Source organism: Choloepus didactylus, chromosome 4 (assembly GCF_015220235.1).
Source record: "Choloepus didactylus isolate mChoDid1 chromosome 4, mChoDid1.pri, whole genome shotgun sequence".
NCBI lineage: Eukaryota > Metazoa > Chordata > Mammalia > Pilosa > Megalonychidae > Choloepus > Choloepus didactylus.
Genome location: NC_051310.1, coordinates 110,300,687 through 110,321,571, shown reverse-complemented (window position 1 = coordinate 110,321,571; position 20,885 = coordinate 110,300,687). Strand labels below are relative to the sequence as shown.

The 20,885-nt window shown below is 50.0% G+C and overlaps 1 protein-coding gene across 2 annotated transcripts in view; it reads right to left on the bottom strand.

Annotated features, from left to right (window-relative positions):
- ITGA11 (integrin subunit alpha 11) overlaps window positions 1-20,885 on the bottom strand; it is a 120,676-nt gene that overhangs the window by 19,287 nt on the left and 80,504 nt on the right. For both annotated transcript variants that reach the window (XM_037833575.1, XM_037833574.1), the window contains exons 11-17: window positions 14,170-14,314; window positions 10,996-11,144; window positions 7,399-7,539; window positions 6,930-7,133; window positions 6,041-6,171; window positions 2,300-2,466; window positions 756-898 (exon numbers count right to left, since the gene is read on the bottom strand). In XM_037833575.1, coding sequence (XP_037689503.1) covers window positions 756-898; window positions 2,300-2,466; window positions 6,041-6,171; window positions 6,930-7,133; window positions 7,399-7,539; window positions 10,996-11,144; window positions 14,170-14,314 — 1,080 coding nt within the window. The remainder of the gene's footprint in view (window positions 1-755; window positions 899-2,299; window positions 2,467-6,040; window positions 6,172-6,929; window positions 7,134-7,398; window positions 7,540-10,995; window positions 11,145-14,169; window positions 14,315-20,885) is intronic.

The window sequence follows — 20,885 nt, the reverse complement described above, 5'->3', positions numbered from 1 at the left end:
GACCATCTGCCTGTTCCTCTGACAGCCCTGCACTATGTTCAGACCCATTATTACCATTTGAACCATCTGATTGTAAATCAGTCTTCCCTCCAGAGCAAGCAATGGGCTGGAAGCCTCTTAGCACAGTCCTAGCACAAGCTTAGTTAATATGTTGAATTAATGAATGGATAAGTGTGTGGATAAAATAGGGGCAATTCAAGCTGGTCCTATGTATAGATGGTAAATGAAGGGGGTGCTCAGAGCTGCCTAAAATTCTTCTCCATGGAACTTACGGTTCCTGACATGAGCGGCTTCTTTGTATTATGGCAGCGCTTCCTAAACTCTAGACTGCACCAGAATAACCTCGAGGGTTTACTAAAACACTGATCACTGGGCTCCACCCCCGAGTTTTTGATTCAGTGGATTTGGCGTGGGACCCAAAAATTTACCTTTCTAACAAGCTCTCAAGTGATACTGATGTTGCTGATTTGGGCACCACATTTTGAGAACCACTGATCTAAACCAGTGCACAAACATATCAGACGTCTCATATCTGTTCACTTTTCTGACCCTTTGGCCACTGAACAAACGGGCCAGGCAGGCTCTGAGTGCCCCTGCATGTGTCTCAGGGGCTGGAGCTGTGACCTGAGAGTTTGGTGTTTCTGAATGGGGGCAAACTTCTTGTCCTCTTCCTTTTCTGTAAAATGGGGCAGCAGGCCGCTACCCCATAGGAGCTGGGGCTCTGCTGGCCAGAGCTGCTGGGGCATCAGGCTCACCAGGACATGGAAGCCGATCCGCTCGCAGTGCTCCTGGCCAGAGGAGAGCAGGACAGGCCTGTGAGTGTATCGGTCCCCGTCCTCATCCAAGTGGGCACGTGGCATGTACCGCCTCTCGTCCATGGTGGCGTTGTACCTGATGCCTGGAGGAGAGGAGAGGGAAAGGAGACCATGGGGTAGAGCCACATTCCCACCTAAGACTCTCTGCTTCTCTTTTAAAATAGCCTCTGGGAAGTCTGCCTCCTCCAGGAAGCCTCACAGATTGGCTAGGGATGAGCTGCTCCTCTCTCTGCACAGAGTGGGTGGGAAACTCCCATGAAGAGAGCAAGCCATGGAAGGAGAAAGGGGGAAAGGAAGGAACCAAAGAGCAGAGGGAGGTAGGAGGAGAAGCAAAGATGAGACTGAGAGGGAAGAGAAAGAAAAGGAAGAAATGGAGAAGACAGTAAACAAGGTAGAAAGGGAGGAGACAGGATAGGGGCCAGGCTGATGCTCAGTGAGCCCCTGGCTAGAGTCAGTACACCCCTGCATCTCTGCCTCCACCTTCCCCAGCCTCAGCCTTGGCTCTGGGATCCCTGCCAGACCTGGGTCAGAGCCTCTGCAGGCCACAGCTCCTACCCACACTAAGGAGGGGCTGGCCAGGCCCTTCCGACCGGCTCCTCTAACCTAAGACTCTGTGCTGGGGTTTATGTCCTGCAGCCTCCTTCCCTTCAACAAGGATGATCTTTGGCTAATGCCAGGAAAGGCTTGGTCTCTTTTCCTGTATCCCAGCCAGCTCCCTAAGGGCTCCAGGCTCTAGTATCTTTTTCCTTTCATAGATGGAAATGGAAAGAGAAGGGCATGGAGTCACCTTTGTCTTTATCTTTCCCCTGGACACCCTTCTCTTCTCCATCTGACCAGTCCTCCTCCTGGGCCAAGAAGCTGCTCTGCAGTCCCCACTTCTGTGTCAGTCCAGTTGGGTCTTGGAACCTGCAGACCCTGCAGCTGTCACTTCCTGGGGCCGCCTGTGCCCAGGGCTGTCTTATGCAGATGTTTGGCCCCATCCCTGGCTGGAAGTGAAGGGCCCTCAGGAGGAGACTGCCCTGCCTCAGATGCATACCCACTTACGAGCAGTGACCACTGCTACCCGGGCTTCATCTGCCTGACCCCTGGTTTCCACCTCCCTGTCTGCGGCACTCCTGAGCCTGCCTGCTCCTCTGGATCCAGGCTGACCTCTTGGCTGACACCCCAGCTTGTGTCACTGCTCTCAGTTCCCTGTTCTGATTCAAACTCTGCACCTAAACAGACTATTTCTCATTCCCCTGTGTCTGCCCCTTGGCCACCCCTGCTTACTGCCATCCTCCCCTGGCATGATGTCCTCTCTTTGTCTTTTGGAATTAGAGCATTGAATGGGCATCTGACCATCATCACTGGAGGCTCTAGGTGTGACCTGGCACCTATAACCCATTTCAACAAAAGCCCAGACTTTGAAACAAAGCAATTGCAAAGCCAATGGGAGGGGCAGGGGGGAACTGGGGGAGCGGGGAAAGTGGAAGGGTCTGATTTACCAACAGTGGCCATTTGGAAATGGGGTGCCAGGAAGACAGGTGTGAAGCAGAGCAAGGCAGCCAGGCAGGTGGCGTCTCTGCCGCTGCGTTGGCAGTCCCTGTGGAAGATGTTGATCTTAGGCGGCTCAAAGTGGAGGCTGGCATTGATCTGAACCACAGGACGAGCCCTGGAGAGAGAGAGAGAGAGAGCGAGGGAAAAAGTGAGCTAGGGTGAGGCAGGGGATCAAGGATGCTTTGCTGTGACCAAGCAGGAAAGTTGGAGAACCAGGGGGAAGCAGAATCTGCAAAACCACCACTGGAGGGTGAGGTGGGGTGGGGCAGAGAGGGTGTAGAGTCTGCAGATGCCAAAGAATTGGGCAAAAATGTGCACAGGTGGATGAAGGGCTCAGGAACCTTAGCCCCCTAAGGCAGTCCTTTCCTTCATCATTTCCCTAGGGGCTGTACTTGCTGCAGACTATATTGGCTTCTTTTTGTCTTCTCAGAGACCTTTTTGGAGCAGTGGTTCCCAACCTTGGCTGTACATTAGAATAATATGGAGAGCTTTGAGAAATCCTGATGCTTGAGCTTCACCCCAGGCCAATAAAAAGCAGAATGTCTGGAGGTAGGGGCAGGATTCGGGCATCAATATTTTTTTAAAGCAGTGCTTCTCAAACTTTAATATTTTTGTAAATCCCCCACGGATCTGGTGAAAATAAAGATTCTAATCCAATAGGTCAGCAGAGATTCTGCATTTCTAACAAGGCCTTAGGTGATGGCGATGCTATTGGTCCATGGATCACACTTTAAAGCACAAGGTTTAAAGATCTCAGGTGATTCCAATGTGCCACCAAGGTAGAGAACTTGTCGCTGTTTCACAGATTCCCCACCCACCCCAACACGATCCCATCCAGGTGGCTAAGGAAATGCACATTTACTCTTACATTGGTCTAAGTCCAACACAGTTAGAGAAGGAAACTAATGCTTTTTCAAATCTTGTATGCATATGAAAAGACATGTGTTGTGTGATTTTGATGTTTCAGACTTCTAACGCAATTATCTGTGCTAATACTGTTCTTAGATTCAAGGGTGAATGGCACCTCCCCATGCTGTGGAGGGAAAAGGGTGGATTTGAGTCCTGGCTCTACTGGTTCCTCACTGGACCTTACACAGATCATGTAATCTCCCTGAGGAGGAATTCTGAGAATCAAAGGAGATGAATGAGAATGCCCTTTGAAAGTGTAGAGTGCTGTGTAGACAAAATAAGTTACATCAGTGGTTCTCAAACTTGCTGCCCATTGGAGTCACCTGGGGAGTTTCTAAGAATTGCTGGTGCCCAGGCCCTGCCCCTAGAGATTCTGCTTTAATGGTTCTGGGATAAAGCTTGGGCAATGAGAGCTTTAGAAGCTCCCCAGGTGATTTTAATGGGCAGTCATGTTTGAAAACCATGGGGTTCTGTAAGAGTTAAGAATTAACAAATGATTATGATTACCGAATCATTACATAGACACTTTTCTTACTTTCTCATATATTGTAAAATAGCCAAAAGGAAATACCTGAAATTACTGAACTGTATTTGATATCTTTGATAATGATTGTATAACTATATAACCTTTAACTTGTGACTGAAAAAACCTGTGTCTGTCCCCCCTTATACTCCTTTATCTGTTTTACAATTTCCAAGTCATACGATCAAAAGACAGCCCCTAATGTTTATTAATCAAGGACATCGAGTCAGCCCAGAACTAACCCTCCCCAATTCCTAAACTATCTTACTAGACAAAGCTAGTATGTGATCAATCTGTGCATGCTTAATAATTAGATCATCTCTAACTTCCTCGTCTTGAGCTATTATACTCATTATCCTAAAGCCTGCCTGTCTTTTGATACTATAAAACTTTTAGAGGTACTGCAGTTAGGGGAGACAGATTTTTAGGCCGATAGGCCATCTGATCTCCTGCTTCACACTTAGCAATTAACTCTTTCTCTCTTCAAAAGCCCGGTGTCTTAGGAATTGATCATTTGAGTGCATCTGGCAGAGAAACCATCCCTCCACGCCTCCCCCTCCTTTTGATTGGTATCAGTTTGACCACAACGTCTTCCCAGATGGATCTGGCCCATAGTTTCATCATTATTTAGGGTACTTAAGGTCTAGACCTCAAAAGCTTGAGCTTAATCCAATCCTTTTGGAGAGACTGATTCTCTTGTGTAGTGTGTGTGTGTACCTTGTCTCCTGTAAAGGACTTAGTTTATATGTCACCCCAAATACCTGCTAGGTCATGTCTACCCTCTACTCTGGGCCCTGGTCACCTGACTTGTTTCCTGGCTGGATCTGATGTAGTGAAAACCTTTACCTTGGCTTTAAAGCCCCAGCTGCTGTCATCACCACCAGAGACCTAAGTGCCGTCACATGTGGTGAGGCAGACCATGGCACTGTGCCCCGGTGGAGCTGGACTGCAGAGACTCTGGCTTCCCCAGTGCTGCCTGGAGGGGGCAGGGGACACCACTGGAAGTTGGGGCAGCTGATGCTTTGGCCACAGAAAATGGAGGATATGAAGGAGCCCTGTCTCCCCCCTACCATGCACTGTTGCAATAGCACTTCTCTGGAGACACTCTGGGATACTGAGCAAGAAGCTGCATTTATTGCGAAGCTGTGCCTCACCCAGTAAGGCACTCCCTCGGATCTGTTCTCCTTCTTTCCTGCTTCAGTTCCTTTTTTTCTCTCATTTGTCCCTTGCTGCTAGGATTGAACCCTCTCCCTTCCCCATAGCATTAACACCAGATAACTTTTTGCTTCCAGCTCTATTTTCTAGGAAACCCAGACCAAGACATTTCCCCAAATGAATTGTAATATTCTTGAGGACTGGGACCATGTCCTCTCTTTCTTTATTCCCTCTGTGAAGTCATATTTATTTCTGTTTAATGTCTTTTTAAAGTTGTATGAAAAATGTGATTGCATTCATATAAAATGATATCTAAGGGAAAAAGGATTGAAAAGAAATATGCCAAAATGTTCAGAGGTCATGTTTAAGGCGAGGAGGCTCTGAGCAGGTTTTTTCTTTATTACACAATTTTTCTTTTAGTTATTATATTTATGATAAAACCAACATTTATGAAGAAGAGATCAAATTAATTTTTTTTTGGTTCAAAAAACAGCTGACATGGTAAAATATATGGACTCTTCGAAAGCAGTTTACAACACAGGCAGGTTATTATTATTATTATTATTATTATTATTATTATTATTTTTAGCTTTAGGCCATTGCTAAAGGGAGACCCTAAGTGCAGATGCATATCAAATATTTCACAGGGTGGTGCAGAAATGAGGCCTGAGAAAAGGAAATAAGAGGTCAGAGGGGGTGGGCGGAAAGAAATTTTCTGTATTATAAAAACATTCTTTCACACCAAGGGAGAAGGAAGAGCCTCCCAGCTGGTAAGAATATGCTCAGTCTGTCCCTTTAATTAGCTTGAAAAGCTGAAGTGGAAGAAATCCAAGACTTTTAGGACAAATTCTAAGAGGGTCTTTTTGACACCAGATTGATGTAAAATCCTAGAACTCTATTGAGAAGGGGGACTTGGACTCCAAGATAACTCATGGCAATTCTATAAAAAGGAAATTGCAATTACAATGGGATAAGAGTGGGTGAGTTTGGCTGATGATGGTTAAAGGCAAGGGACAAAGGTCCTAAAGTATATCTAGATCTTTAGCCCTGGGCCTGCTGTACCCTCAGGAGATCCTGAGTCAAGAAAAGTGGGGAGACCAACCACAAGATCACGGCGTTGCCAAGTGCGCCCACGGCCAGGTCGACGAGCCCATCCTCATTGAGGTCCAGTTGCCCGTGGATGCTGCAGCCAAAATACTGGAGGCCAGCAGCCAGCTCTGAAGCTGCAATCCTCTGCAGGGGCGGGAAAGGAAAAGCTGGCCATGTGCACTGTTAGCATGGGGCAGGGCGGGGCAGCGAGACCTTGAGGTAGACACATTGGGAGCCATGGAGAGAGATGGTTCCAAACCATCAAGAAACTTCCTTAGTCCAAAACTATCTTCTCTCCTGGCCCATTCAGCACCTGAAATTCCCACCATTCTTTTGGATTACAATATTGTCTCAAAAGAGTTCCCCATTCAATGCAAATACATCTGACACTTGGCAGGGTTACTATATTAACCCATGTAACCTTGGCATATTTATTAGATCCTCTTACTTAAAAAGAATGTAGCAAAAAACGAGGACTCTGAGGGGATGGGACCTGGGCTCGGTCAGTTTTGAGGTGAGCAAGCTTGAAGGGAAAGAGTTCCAGCAGAAAGCATTTCCAGAGAAGAGCAAGCCCAAATAGTTCATTTGCAGCCAACCGCATGAGTGCATGTGGAGGGGGAGTGACCTGGCTCCCTAGGCTTCTTTTGGGGTGGTGGGGGAGGAGATGACGGCAAGCAAGGAGAGGGTGCCAAAAGGGGTGAGGGCAGGAGGTCTTGAAGACAAAATACACTCATTTCAAAATTTCTACTTGAGACAAGTATATCTAGTATATATCCGAATCCCTTATGTGCAGGACGCAGAAGAGCATCCCACACGGTAGGAGCAGGCCCTAGCCAACGGCAGTCCGGGTCCGAGGCTCCGCCCATTTCTCAGCTGCCCCCATTGGCCACGGGGAGCAGTACCTGCTTAGGCTTCTTTAAGATGCAGTCTCGGAAGCCGTGGAAGATGTAGATGACTCCCCCATGGTGGTCCTCCAAAGGGGCTCCCACCACCACGTCATTGTAGGAATCCTGATTGAGGTCTCGGGCCGAGGCGATGGAGGACCCGAATCTGGCGTTGTGGTAACCGTGGGAATCCTTCAGCGTGCCGTTATAAACAAAGCGGCTCTGCAAAACCAGCGCAGGAAAAGGCCCAAGGGACCCGGCGGGGGCTCTCAGCGTCCCGTTCCCTCCGGCCCGCAGCATCCTCTCTCCACCCCATTTGTTTCTTCTCTTCTCAGAAGCCCTGTCTTGCTACGTGAGCCCAGCAACACAGGAGGCTCCAACAGCCGGGCCCTGGCCTCTCGTGCAGCCCGGTTTCCCCCGTGGTCACCAAGTCCAAGCAGGGGCCAGGCGCCTCCGGGACAGCTGCCCGCCCCGCGCCCGGCAGTACCTGTCTCAGGTTGTAGGCGTACACCTTGCCGCGCTCCCGGCCCTCGCTGAAGTACATGGGCGCGCCCACCAGCAGGACGTCAGTCACGCCGTCGCCGTCCACGTCCACCGAGGCGATCTCGCCGCCGTAGTAAGAGCCTATCTGCCGCGCAGGGAGGGGAGAGGCGAGTGCGGCCCGGCCCTGCCCACCGCCCCGGACCCCGGCCTCGAAAGCGCATCCTGTGACTCGGATTCTCTGGCTGACAAACGGGCCCGCCCCGTCCTTTGCCCGCCCCGTCCTTTGCCCGCCCCTTTCCCGCCTCTTCCCTGGAGGGCACTGGCCATTTCTCAGGTTGTCCTTCTACCCGCTGGGCTTTTCTCCTTTAGTTATTTATAACCCCCTCCTCTTCTTTCTTCCCATGATTTATTTTTATTGATGGTCATTAATTCTGCTTACAAAAGTAATATAAAGGCAAAAAATGAGGACTGTATATAAAATCTAAACATCTAAAATCCCAGCATCTAAAGATAATTACCATTAACATTTTGGTGTATTTTTTCTGTTCTTTTATTCTAGGGTGTGTTGCTTGTTTGTATGTATGTCTGTGTGTGTGTGTGTGTGTGTGTGTGTGTGTGTGTATTAATTTGTTTAAATTTAAATGACTTTTTTCCCTACAAATTGGGATCATGCTATATATGCACTTCATGTACTGATTTTTTACTAAAACAATGTACCATGACCTGTTGTTTTGCTACAACATGATCATTGGTGATTCCATAATATTCCAATTTACACACGTACCATAATGTATTTGATCAACCCTTTGTTGTTGGGCATTTAGCATGTTTTCAATTTTTAATGTTCCAAATAACTCTGGGATCAGCATCTTTGATTGCAAATCATAATGATTTCTTTGCAGTGTTTGAGCACACACTGTGCTCCTCTCCTGCCCACTTCGATGAGGGCACCATCTACCCAATCAATCAAAACCCAATCTGTCAAACCCGAGAGCCCTCCCCGGCTCCACCCTCCACCTCTCCCTCCTGCAATCTACCAACAAGTCCTGCTTGCTATATCCCAATATGCCTGGCATCCCTCTACTTCCCTCCTCCACTGCTGCTTCTCTAGGTGAGGCACCTTCCAAAGGTTCTTCCTACCTCCAGATTGGCCCAGCAATCCATCCCCACGGGCTGCCAGAGTGAGCCTCTAACAACTGACCATGCTGTTCTCTTGCTCTCAGGAGAAAGCCCAAACTCTTTAGCATGACCCTGCTGGACCTGCCTCCCTCCTCCTCCCTCGCCTCTGTTCCTCCCCTCTCTGCTCCCACGCTACAGTCCAGCCATAATGAGATATTTCTCATTTCCAGAAGCTCCAGACCCTGGCTGGGTTCTGGACTCCCTCTGCACATCCTTTTCTGCTGCCTGGCCTCCCCTCCTTTTCTGTCTCCTCTAGCTGATGTCTTACCATCCCTCGGTTCTCAGCTATTGAAAGCCATCCCTGGCTGTCCCAACTTCACTCCAAGTCCTCCCCCCAGCTGCCACCCACTCCCTCCACTGGGAGCCTCACAAGTGCAGGGACTGCATCAGTTAGGTTCGTGTCCAGGCCTGGGCACGGTGCCTGGCACACAGGAGATACTTCATAAATGTTTACTGAACCACTGGGTTGCTTGAGAAAGGGGTTGGGTCCCATGTGAGATGCTTTCCAGCCTCGGGTTACTCCTGCGGGCCTCATGCTACCTTAGGTGAGATCATCGTCCTCATTTATAGGGAAGGAATTCATTTATAGGGAACAAAGCTGGTCACGGCCAACCTGGGTAGGACCTTGGATCTAAGACCAGAGCTCATGACTGTCCCTCCTTGGCCATCTCTTGGCTTGGGTGCTTTCAGAAGGAATCTATTCTCAAGCATTAAAAGCTTTTAGCTGAGAAGAAAGATAAAAATATAGGTGAGAAAAGGGAGATAATGAACACAAGGGAGAGAGAGATGTGTCTATGTAAAGTAATCAGGAGGCAGACATAGAAAGCAAGTAAGGGAAGAGGGAGGGAGAGACATGTCTAAATATGTGGCCTCAGCTATGTGGGTCATGGTGATTTGGAATTCACTTAATTTAGCTGCCTTCAGCACTGTGGTTTCTCCTTCGGATGTTGGAGGCGGAACTGGGCAGGAAAAATGTCATAAATTCATCAGCAAATTCCTTGCAGCTCCCAAGTTCTAGCCTTCCTATTCCCGAAAGAACTGGCCTTGGGAGGGGTGTGGGTGGGTGGGAGTGAGGCTGCGAGAGGGAGTTGTGCTATCACCCCTGAGACAGGATGAGGAATGGGGGATGGTGGTTCCCTGCAGCTAGAAGGCTTTAAGTTAGACCTGGAGACGAATCTGTCCTCATGTTGACAGGCCAAAGGTGGTAGAAGATGCAGGAGATGGGGCTGTTCCCAGGCTCTGGAAAGTGGAGGGAGAGATGAGATGGAGGTAAGGGTCTGGTTGGGGCTCAGCTCAGGCCCAAATGCTTTGGATGCCAATGGTCAGGAGTTGTTGAGGCCTGGTTTGTGAATTGTTAGTGGTCAGGAGGTGGCATAATGCAAGAGAGCCCCATCAAGAGGCTGCATTCTCTACTTGACCCAGCCAAAAATCTGCCATCTAACATTGGAAAAGCTACGTCGCTTCTTAGAGCCTCAGTGTGGATTAGAATCCTGTTTTCTGACCTTTTTACCACCAATGACTCTTATCATTGTTTTCTGGTTTGCATTCATAACTGTGGTGGCTTGGAGTTATGCACCCCAGAAAAACATGGTCTTAAACTTAATCCGTTGCTGTGGGTGTGTACCCTTGCAAATAGGACCTTTTGATGAGGTTACTTCAGTTAAGGTGTGGCCCAGCTGAATCAGGATGGGTCTTAATTCTGTAACTGAAGGCATATAGGGAAGGCTACAGAGAGAGAAGAAGCCAGAAGGAGCAGCCAGAAGGTGAAAGTCAATGGAACCTGGAAGAGAAAGGAGAAGCCAGGGGAGGCTGCCATATGCACTGCTATGTGACAGAGGAGCCCAGGACCGTGAATCACCGGTGGCCAGTCCCAGAACGTCACAGTCTTCTGAGAGAAAGCATCACCTTGATGATGCCTTGATTTTGGACTTCTCCCAGCCTCAAAACCATGAACCCATACATTTCCATTGTTTAAGGCAAACCATTGCATGCTATTTGCTTTAGCAATGACGAAACTGAAACAACGAACATCCTAACGTGAGACATGACTCCTGCCAGGGTTTCTAGATGGTCCCTCTAGCCCTGAACTCTAGAACATGGCCAGAGAGAAGCTGGCGGTTGGGCTCATTGGTCTGCACTGGAGAGATGGTCTGAGCTGAGCTTTCCAGGGAGAGGACAGTCCAGGCTCCAAGGCTGTTTCAGAGCAGTAAGTGGCCACACATGCAGACACCTTTGACCTTCAATCTTGGTGTAAATGAGGCATATGCCCCACAAGCAGCAAGGATTTTTGTGAGTCTGGGGACAGTCCTGTTAAGAGGGAAGAGATGTACTCCAGAGTCCCCTCCACCCCTGGTCTCTGCCAGTGTTGGCTGCCTCTCCTGGTGGTTGGTCCCACTCCCTCCCTGCCTCCCCCCTCCATTACCTGCTCTCCCTGCAGGGCCTGGTGGATGGTGAGGCTCCGGTTGTTGTGCATGGTGAACAGGATGACTTTGCCCGTGTGGTTGAACCGAGGCGCTCCGGCTACATACACCTGCCCCTGCCTGGAGGCCACCACCGACGTGACTGTGTACCCTGCCACGGGAGGAAACAGGCTGGTCTCTGGCGCCACATCCTTGGCAGGCCTTGCTAGGGCCTGGCACTTGGCTCAGCTGTGTTGGAGGAGGCCAGTGGTGGGAGTGGATTTGGGAAGGCTGAACAGATGCAATAATGCAGAGCTGTAATTCCCAGGGACAGCAGTTGGGGAAGCCTGAAAGAGGCAGGGCTCAGGAGAGGGGATTCCAGGGTGGGAGAAACTGCTCCCTCCAACCCCTATTGGAGGGAATAAAGGAAGCCAGGTGAGGTCACTGGAAGACAAAGCTGATCTGGAATATCCACTCCCCCACCCCCACCCTCACCTCACAAGCATTGGGGGGGAGCAAGGAGGAGGGAGATGGGCAAACTCTAGCCACATTTCATTTTATATTGGTCAGGCTTTGTTTTTGGTTCCCACCAGTCTCTTCTCTTGGGGACTGTGTTGGTTTGAATGTATTATATCCCCCCAAATGCCATGTTTTTTAATGCAATCTTGTGGGAGCAGACATTATTAGTGTTGATTAGGTTGGAATCCTTTGATTGAGTGTTTCCATGGAGATGTGACCCTACCCAGCTATGGGTAATACCTTTGATTAGATTATTTCCATGGAGGTGTGGCCCTGCCCATTCAACGTGGGTCTTGATTTAATCACTTGAGTACTATAAGAGAGAGCCACACAGGCCCAGATGCTTGCTGATGCTGATGCATAGACATGCTTGGAGTTGCAGGCCCCTGATGTTAGATGCAGCCAAGAGAGACATTTTGAAGGTGGTCATTGAAAGTAGACTTTTGCTACTCCAGAGTTTTCCTGGGAGAAACTAAGAGAATACCCCCAGATGCCTAGAGAGAAACATCCTGGGAGAAAGCCATTTTGAAACACGACCTGGGAGCAAGCAGACACCAGCCATGTGCCTTCCCAGCTAACAGAGGTTTTCTGGATGCCAATGGCCTTTCTCCAGTGAAGCTAGTCGATTGCTGATGCATTACCTTGGACACTTTATGGCCTTAAAACTATAACTTTGTAACCAAATAAACCCCTTTTATAAAAGCCAATTCATTTCTGGTGTTTTGCAAAACGGCAGCATTAGCAAACCGGAACAGGGACCAAACTAGGGTCCTCCTTATTACCATAACCAAGCTACAGGGCTTACTGATAAGTGGAGTGTTGGCTGAAAAGGTGTAAGGAGTTGCTCTGCTCTAGGTATTTCTCAGGGGTCTTAAGGGATTCTTGTAGCCTCAAAGCTTTGCAGCTACAAAGGAAGGAGCTACCTAGTTCCCTCTCAGCCCCACATACACACCACGCAAAAGAGAAAATGAATGGAAACCCAGCGGGCTTGTTTGGAAAGTCTGCCAATCCATGTTCTCAGGATTGTTTGCCAGATCGCCCTGAAACTCAAATTGCCCTGCAGCCACCACCCAGGACCCAGGGTGAATTTTGCAGCATCTTCAGGCAGATCTGGGAGTGTGGCTCCTAGCAGGTGTGCACAGCCCATGGTGTCCAAGAGTCCCACTCTCTGCCAGATGATAACCTGATCTTGGATAAAGGATCCCAGTTTTGAGATGAGTGGCAGGCTTTTTTGGCAGTTCCTGGGCTGTTTCTGGGGAATGGATATCTCCTGCTGCATGAGTGCATGTGTGTGTATGTGCACGGGTGCATGCATGAGTGCACATGTGGGTGTGTATGTGTGTGCATGCCTATACATGTGCATGTGTGCATGCAGGAATACATGTGTGTGCATGTGTTTGTGTGCGTGTGCATGTGTGTGTATGAGGTAACACTGTCACTCAACTCCTACTGGTTGCTACTCGAGGGGCTGTGGCATGTGCAAGTGAGCTGCTCCAGTGCCCAGGAGTGTGGGGTATGGTTGGGTGGGCTACTCTGGCTCCAGACCCAATATCTGAGACTTGGAGGTGTATTCTGGGAAATGGGGCTTGATAGGTCACTAGGACCAGAACGAGCCAGTGGCTAACACTGCAGTGTATTTAGCTCAAATGTAAATATAAGTGGGGGGTGTGAGCAGAGTTCTTCTACTGACAATGGCCTCAATTGGCTCCAGGTCTTCGGGCTACTTCAGAAGGCGGGACAGGGATAATGGGATGGGTGTGGGGGCTGAGCATCCTGGGTGAGGCATGGGCAAGTCCTCAAAGCTCAGAGCAGCATCGAGAGCTTCTGCTTCCTAGCCATCTGCTGGCTGTGGATTCAGTTCCCCTCGTGGCTCTTTGGCTGAAAGCTGGGTCAGCATCCCCAAGGGTCTGGTGAGAGCTGTGGCCAGAAGTCCTCACTGCTTCCTCAGTGTGGAGGCTGAGAGCCTTCCAGTCACCTGCCCCCCAGCAGCCCCGCTTCCTTGGGACATGTTGGGAGGAATCTTTCAGCGGCCCCAGCAGAGAACCCAGATACTGCTCTCACGGGATGACTCCCAGAGGAAGGAGGAGGAGAGAAGGCACTCTCTCAGGACCCCCACCCAAAGTGGTAACTATGGTTAAGACAAGACAGCCCTACAGAGCCAGCGGGCTAATGCACCATCACATCAGTGAATTGTGCTCTGCACTCGTTCAATTCCAAAGTGCTAAATGAGAAGTGACTTCTGCTTTGATTGTGATCATTAATAAATCAAAATGAGTCTGAGTTTCTACTCCACTTGCTTTTTGCCTTGGGGAGGCAGGCTCAGAGAGCATTTGGTATGCTAAAACCCTAGTCAGGGCAGAAAGCTTTAAAGATGTAGCAACAGCTGACTTAGAGTCTGGAAGCATCCACGGGATCACATTTAAGGTATGGGCAAGTTGCTTGTCATTTATGCTACTTTTTATGGAGAATCCATGATACTCTGGCCAAGAGCTGGGTGCACAGGGCACCAGGGTGAAGAGGGGGCAGCCCCAGAGCCTGGAATTGCTCTGTAGTGTCAGGTACTTGAGTCAGCACAGAACACGCACAGAGAGCCCCTCCCCTTGTGTGTGCACCAGGGGTTCTGGGCCCTGGGGTCCACCCCTCCCACCCACCAGCCACACCTCAGCCCGAGCTCTTACCCAGATATGCGCCATGGTTCTTGAGCTCCTCGGGGAACTCCTTCAGGTAGGACTCTCGGTAAGGAATGACCTTCCCCCCACTGGTCTCCTTCAGCACAGCTCCGTTCCAGTCGTAGGCCCCAACAGCTCCCAGAAGTACCCCGTCCTGATGGTGGGGAGGGGATACACATCAGCTCGCGCACTCCAGGTGCTCCTCGCCTCGGAGCTGCACCAGCCCATCGCAGACACCTGCTCCGGGGTTATTTATTCAGCAGCCTACACTTCCAGCCAGATTCTTGGCTTTGAATGAGCTGAGGAAACGTTTTTATACCATCTCATTCTTAGCACAAAATGGATCAAGCCAATCCCAAAGAGAGGATCTTAAGAAAGGAGGATTGTACTAGAAACAAACTCCAAATCCAGGATGAAAACCTCCAGTCCTCCTTGGGCTTCAAAACCCCTCTAGGCAATCTCTCGCCATCATCCTTTCCTTCTGATACTCCCTCAAGCCGTGGCCCCTGCACCCAGCCTCCTTCAGTATTCCTTTGCAGCGTCTCAGTTGCTTCCCTGTGTGTAAATCCTGCTCCCTGTGCATTTCTTGTATAAAATATCACTGAGCATCTACTTTGTGCCAGCAATTGCTTGTGAGATGTTTACCTAGACACCAGAAAGATATAAAGGATCAGAATGCAGACGAGCTGGAGACAGGGAGAGCTTGTGCAAAGGCCCTGCAGCTGGAGAGAGTTCAGAGCTTTTGCTTTCAAGGAACTGAAAGCAGTTTGATGGGGCTGGAGCATTGAGTGGGAAGGGGCAGAGAGGCCCGAGATGAGGCTGAACAGGTAAGCCAGGGCCACATCCACGACAGTAGAGCCCCGCAGGATGAGAGCTTGGAGGGCCTTGCTCCACCCACTGGTTTCAGAAGAAGTGGACGCTGCAGTGCTTGGCCAGGAAGATGAGAAGCCCTGACTTCCTGAGGGAGTGTCCATGTTATTGACTCCAGGGTTATTTCTAGAGGACTGGGTCCACACATTCTCTGGGCCTCCCCTGCAATCCTACCTGCCCCCCAACTTAAACAATCCACACAACTAGTGGGTGCAGGACAACAAAGAGCAGGCACCTAGAAGAAGAAAGTACCCAGGGCCAATGGGGGAGGGGCCTGAAGAGGGTAGTGAAAGCCAGGGGGTGTTTAGGGGGTAGGGGGCAGATTATCTGTATCCCAGCCTTAAAGCACAAGCTGGTGAAGTCACCTCTTTCTCTTAATGACCCCTCCCTGAGCCCAGCTGGTTGGCTGGGTTTGAGGTTCCCCCACCACTTGGGGCTGGAGGCATTCAATCTCCCCTTGCCCCAAAGCAATAGTGCCAAGAGGAAACTATAATTTTGACTTTTGGTACCATCAGAGCCATAACAAAACACAGGCAGGGTCACCAGGCACTAGATTTTGCTGTTGGAGGTGGAAGGCACAAGAAGCTGAGCTTCCTTTTCTCATTTCCAAGGTGTCACTTTTAAAGAGTGAAGGTGTTCTTAACAAAGGCTTAAAGAACCGTAAGGCTCATCTTGAGTTTGCTGCTCAATGTTTTTACGACTATAAATAAAGCTGGTCCCAGGAGAGTCTGGGGCACTTGGTTGTGTTTAATGTCACATTTTCTAATTAGCCTTCTTTCTCCTCCCCTGGGCTCAGGCCTCAGCTGGGAAGCTCTGACAGGCTGCCTGGGCTGGGAGTGGGGCCAGGGCCTCAAATACTGGCTGTCCACAAAGTCACCAACATTCCTCACACTAAGGGTGTGCTCCGCTCTTCGTGGAATTCTTTCTCATCCAGTCACCCACTTGGGCCCACAAAGACCCTGTGAGGCTGCAGGACAGATGTTCATTATCCGCACTTGACAAATGAGGCAGCTGAGGCTCAGAGAGGGGAAGTGACTTGCCCAAGGTCACACAGCACGGCAGAGGCAGAGCTGGGACCGCATCCAGGTGGGTGCGTTGGGCAGAGGAGAAAATACCCATCTGCTTCCCTAGATTCCCGTATGGATCCTACTTCTAATTTTTCCATCTGAATCTCCACCAGGAGGGGTGCACTGTTTAGACTTCACTACATCCCCTTCCTTCCTTTCCTCCCTCTCTCCACCTGCTGAGTCCAGTTTATAATTGTGTATCAGGAGGCTTCACTTCAAAGAGAGGCCTTTGAAGATGAATTTTTGGCTTTGCAGATGTCAAGCAGCCTCTGTGATGAGCCGAGACAGGCTGGCTCAACCCAGGTGCCTGGGACACAGCTGGGGGAGACCCCTGTGCTGACTCACCACATGTGGTGGGGGTTTGGGAATTCCATCAGGATTTTCTGGATTTGGCAGCACTGGGCTGAGTGGTGGCTCTTATGCTCTGATCTCTGCCATTTTAACCCTTGCAGTCTTGGAGCCTCAGTGGGAAAGAGTTTCAGAGGTCCTTTCCTGAGAATGAGTGTTGTGGGGTACAGGGAGGGCCTCACTGGTGACAGGATGCACTGTGAGGCACGGGCCAGGGCTGAGGGGGCAAGTGAAGGCCACCAAAGCAAACCTCAGCATGTCACCGTCTTTTCCCAGCTGGTGAAGCACAGACATTTTGAGCTTGGAAAAAATCTGGAAGTGCAGGGCCGACCCTGCCATTGAGGGCCAAAGCCGTGACAGAGGAAGCCAGGGGTGGGGGCCCAGCTGGAAACAAGCGTAGGCATTCAGGGGAAGAGCAGGTCCATGCCTCAGTGGCTTGGCACTGGCTCCCTGATTCATGGCCCCCTCTCCTATGGGCCACCCAGGCTTGTAGCAGGTATCTCCAGAGTATGCCTGGGTGGCTTTGCACAGACGCACCCTTTGCACAGCTAACTTTCCTGGAGCTTTGTGCAGCAATGAGGAAGCAGGCTTGGCAGCCCTTAGAGGGCCCGAGGGCAGTTCCACACCCTTCCTGAGGACCCATTGCACCCACTGTCAGATCCTGCAAGCTCAGCCCGTAGCTGCCCTATGACCTGCCTCTGTGTCCATCTTGTCTTCCCAGCCATGCCAGATGCTCTCGGGGTGTGTGACCACATCTTCTAAAACTCGGTGTTCTAGTCAGTCCATGTCCCAAGCCAGGGTCAGGCCACAGCCCCTGGCCTGGAGGCAGCATGGTGTGGACCAGTGGTTCCCAGCAGGGGGTGATTTTGCCTCCCTCCCCCAGGGGACGTTTGGCAATGCCTGGAGGCATTCTTGGTTGTCACAACTGGGGGATGGGGAGTGAGGGAGTACTACTGGCATCTAGTGGGTAGAGGCCAGGGATGCTGCTAAATATCTTACAATGCACTGGACAGCCACCACCTCCCCCAAGCACCCCCACCCCCACCCCCAGGCCGACACAGCATTATCTAGCCTAACATGTCTGTAGGCCTGAGGCTGACAATCCCTGGCTGAGGGGTTCAAGAGTGAGCTCTGGAGTCAGACGTTTCCGAGTTCCAGTTCTAGCTCCAGAGTTCTAGCTGTGTGACCTTGGGCAGGTTCCTCAGCTGTAAAACAGTTTTGCTGTGAGGGCTAGGAGTGCTTGCAGCCAGTAAGTACTTGATACATAGTAGCTTTTTTTCATGCATTAATTCATACATAAAGACTCTCCCAAGGAGGTTGGGAACTGAAGAAGAATCATACCTCAGAGCCAAGCTGGTACAACAGATGAGTACTCACAGTACACAGGAGAGGCTATTTTGGGGGCCCAGAGGAAGGGATGGCCAACTGAGGGAGGGTGTGGGTGCATAGTGGGGTTAGGGAAGGAATTTAAGGAAATCTTATTTGATTTATTACTAAGTCTCAGACACTTCCAGTTCCAAGACTCAAGATTCAATTCCACAAATATTTTTCAGACATCTGTCAAAGTCAGGTACCAGGTGGAACGTGGGTGTGCATGAGGCCCAAGGTGGCTAATTCTGCAGGGAGAGGCCAACAGCCTCCTGCAGGAGTGGGTGGCCTCCCCCCTGACTGTTCTGTGGCTTTGGCTCACGCTGACCCAGGCCTCCAGGACAGACCCCAGAGTGCTCCTTGCACCTGTGTTCCCAGACTGCATTCTCTCTGAGGGCACGGCCCTGGTCGCTCTCCTCTCTGGGTCTCCTGCAGCCCCCAGCCCTACCTGGGAGGTGATCACAGACCTTTCTCATTAGCTGACTTTGCAAGTAAACAGCAAGACTGGCTGCCTGGGGGGACTGGAGAAGGGAGAGTTGCTGAGGCAAGTGGTGTTTGGAGACGTTAGAGGACAGATTTGGGAATGGGGAGAGATAAGGTCAAGGCCATTCATTGAGGGATTAACTGGGCCTTTACTTCACAGGGACGGTGAAGAAAGAGGCTTCAAAGGGGAACAGGCCCCTCCCTCAGTGTGCTTATATTCTACTTGGGGTGAAAGGACCAGGCCCACCTGGATGCACTCAGAGGTGCACCCCTCCCAGGGAGGACCCGAGCTCTGAACAGAGGTGGCTTGTCAAGCCCAGACCTGGCCACATCTACTGAGCACCTGCTATGGATCAGGTGTAGCTACTCTCACATATTGTGTCGCATCAGTCTGATTATGCTTTATCCGCATTTTGTAGATGGGCAGATTGAGGTTCAGAGTGGTTAGCACACAGCCAGGAAGTGCTTTCCTTTTTCGCCCAGCAGCGATGGAATTAGAATACCAGATGCCAGCGTTTCTTCCTTCCAGCTCTTCTTGAATTTTGAGGGACTAGACTATGGAGGGAGGTGGGCAGTCAGTCCCACGTGCTGGTGGGAGAGGAGACCACCTCCTGGGTGTGACTGGAGGGGTCCTGAGAGCTCTGCTCCTCCCCTGTGACCTGTCGGCTCCCACAGTGCCTGGGTCCACCGTCAGAGGGACTGTATGGGGGGAGAGCCCCATTTCCAAGAAGACCCTTCTAAGGTGAATATAATATCTAGAGGATGGATTATGCTTTAACTACTTACTCTGATTCTGTTATTGGAAACCTTGTTTTCAACAAGTTCAAAGTGGAGCCTGAGGGAAGGGGTGGACGCCAGGAAGTTTAGATGGGGAGTGGGCAGGAAAGACCCCGAGTGGGCTCTCAACCCTTCTGTGAAGAGGAGACCTCCACCACACACTTTGCTGGAAGCCGGCAGTGGGGGCGGGGATGGGGGTGTGGGAGGACAAACGCACACCATTTGGGGATGTCACTTAACTGCTCTTTCCAAGTCAGAAAGTTGGGAGTCTCTGGTCAGAGGTCTCGGGAAGGCAGAACCCAGGGTTTGGGGTGCTGGGCTCAGGAGGACCAAAGGAACAGAAAGGATTCCTGCCACCGGCAGTCAGCATGCAAACAATCCTTGCAAACCTTGGCTGCTGCATTCTGGCCTCATGGGGAGGGGACAGCTGTGTCGGCCCCAGCTGGCAGGTACAGGAGCCCACCTTTCAGGGCCATGGGACTTGGTTTCAGGAGGCTCAGGCAGGGTTTTCGTGCTCTAGAGATCAACTCCTCATTTCACCAGTATGGATCGATTTCTTTCATTTTTCATTGAACCAGAAATGCAAACGTAGGTCAAAGGCAAAACTTGGAGGGAAGATTACACTTTAAGGCTTTAAGAGCTAAGGACCTCAGGTGATAGCTAGTAACCTTGGCTACCCAGTCCTCCATCTCAGGAGGGCCTGTGGGAAGACGGAAGAGGCACAGGACGGTGGCTGGGGCAGCTGATCTGAGAGGTGGGAAGCTTCCTGACCTTGGCCTGTTTCAAAACTGATGGCTGGTCCTGCCAGGTCATCACATGCCAGATAAAGACCTCATTCGTCCTCAGAGTCAAGGAAAAATGATCTCTTCCCATCTCTGGTGAGTCACCAGTGTTTTTGTGTAGGCAAAATTCACCCCAATAGAACTGCTTCCCTCTGTAAAGTTTCGTATTAGGGGGAGATTTATGGACTCTATTGTAGGAGGGTAAATATGAAATTTCTTCTGCTAAGCCCTTAGGATTCCTCAGAAACTCTGTCACCAATGGGTGCCTCTTATTTGTAGCCCTCTTCCTCTCTCCACACCTTGCCCTCACGGCCCCCTTTTGAGGTATACCTCCCTTCCTCACGCTTTCTGGTAGATTCATGCAGCTTCTTCTTGATTACCCAGCTTGACAGGGAGTTCACCACCTCAGGAGACAGCCAGCACTAGTAGAAGCCACTCCAGCTCTTAGTGATCTTTGCATTCATTTCTAAATGGTAACGGAACCATTGGCTTAAAAATCTATTCTAGAGTGTGGTGGAAAGGGGAAGTTTAGTGTCATGTATGTCACCAGAAGGAAAGGTGGAGGTTAAAACATAGGAATGTATAACACAGTGAATCTTGTGGTGGACAATGTCCATGATTAACTATACAAATATGAAAAAAGTTCTTTCATGAACTAGAGCAGATGTACAACATTATAAGGAGTTAATAACAGAGGGGTATATGGGAAAAATGTACCTTTTGCAAACTATGGACTATAGTTAGCATTAATATTTTAATACTCGTTCATCAACATTAACAAATGTACCACACCAATACTATGGGTCAATAACAGGGGGGATAGGGAGTATGGGAGGATTAGGGCTTTCTTTTTTATTTTTATTTCTTTTCTGGAGTAATGAAAATGTTCTAAATTGTTCATGAGGTGGTATGCACAACTATGTGATGATACTATAAACCAATGAGTGTATACTTTGGATGGTTTCTATGCTATATGAATATATCTTGTGAAAATTGCATAGAAAAAAATCTGTTCTATAATTTGATCAGG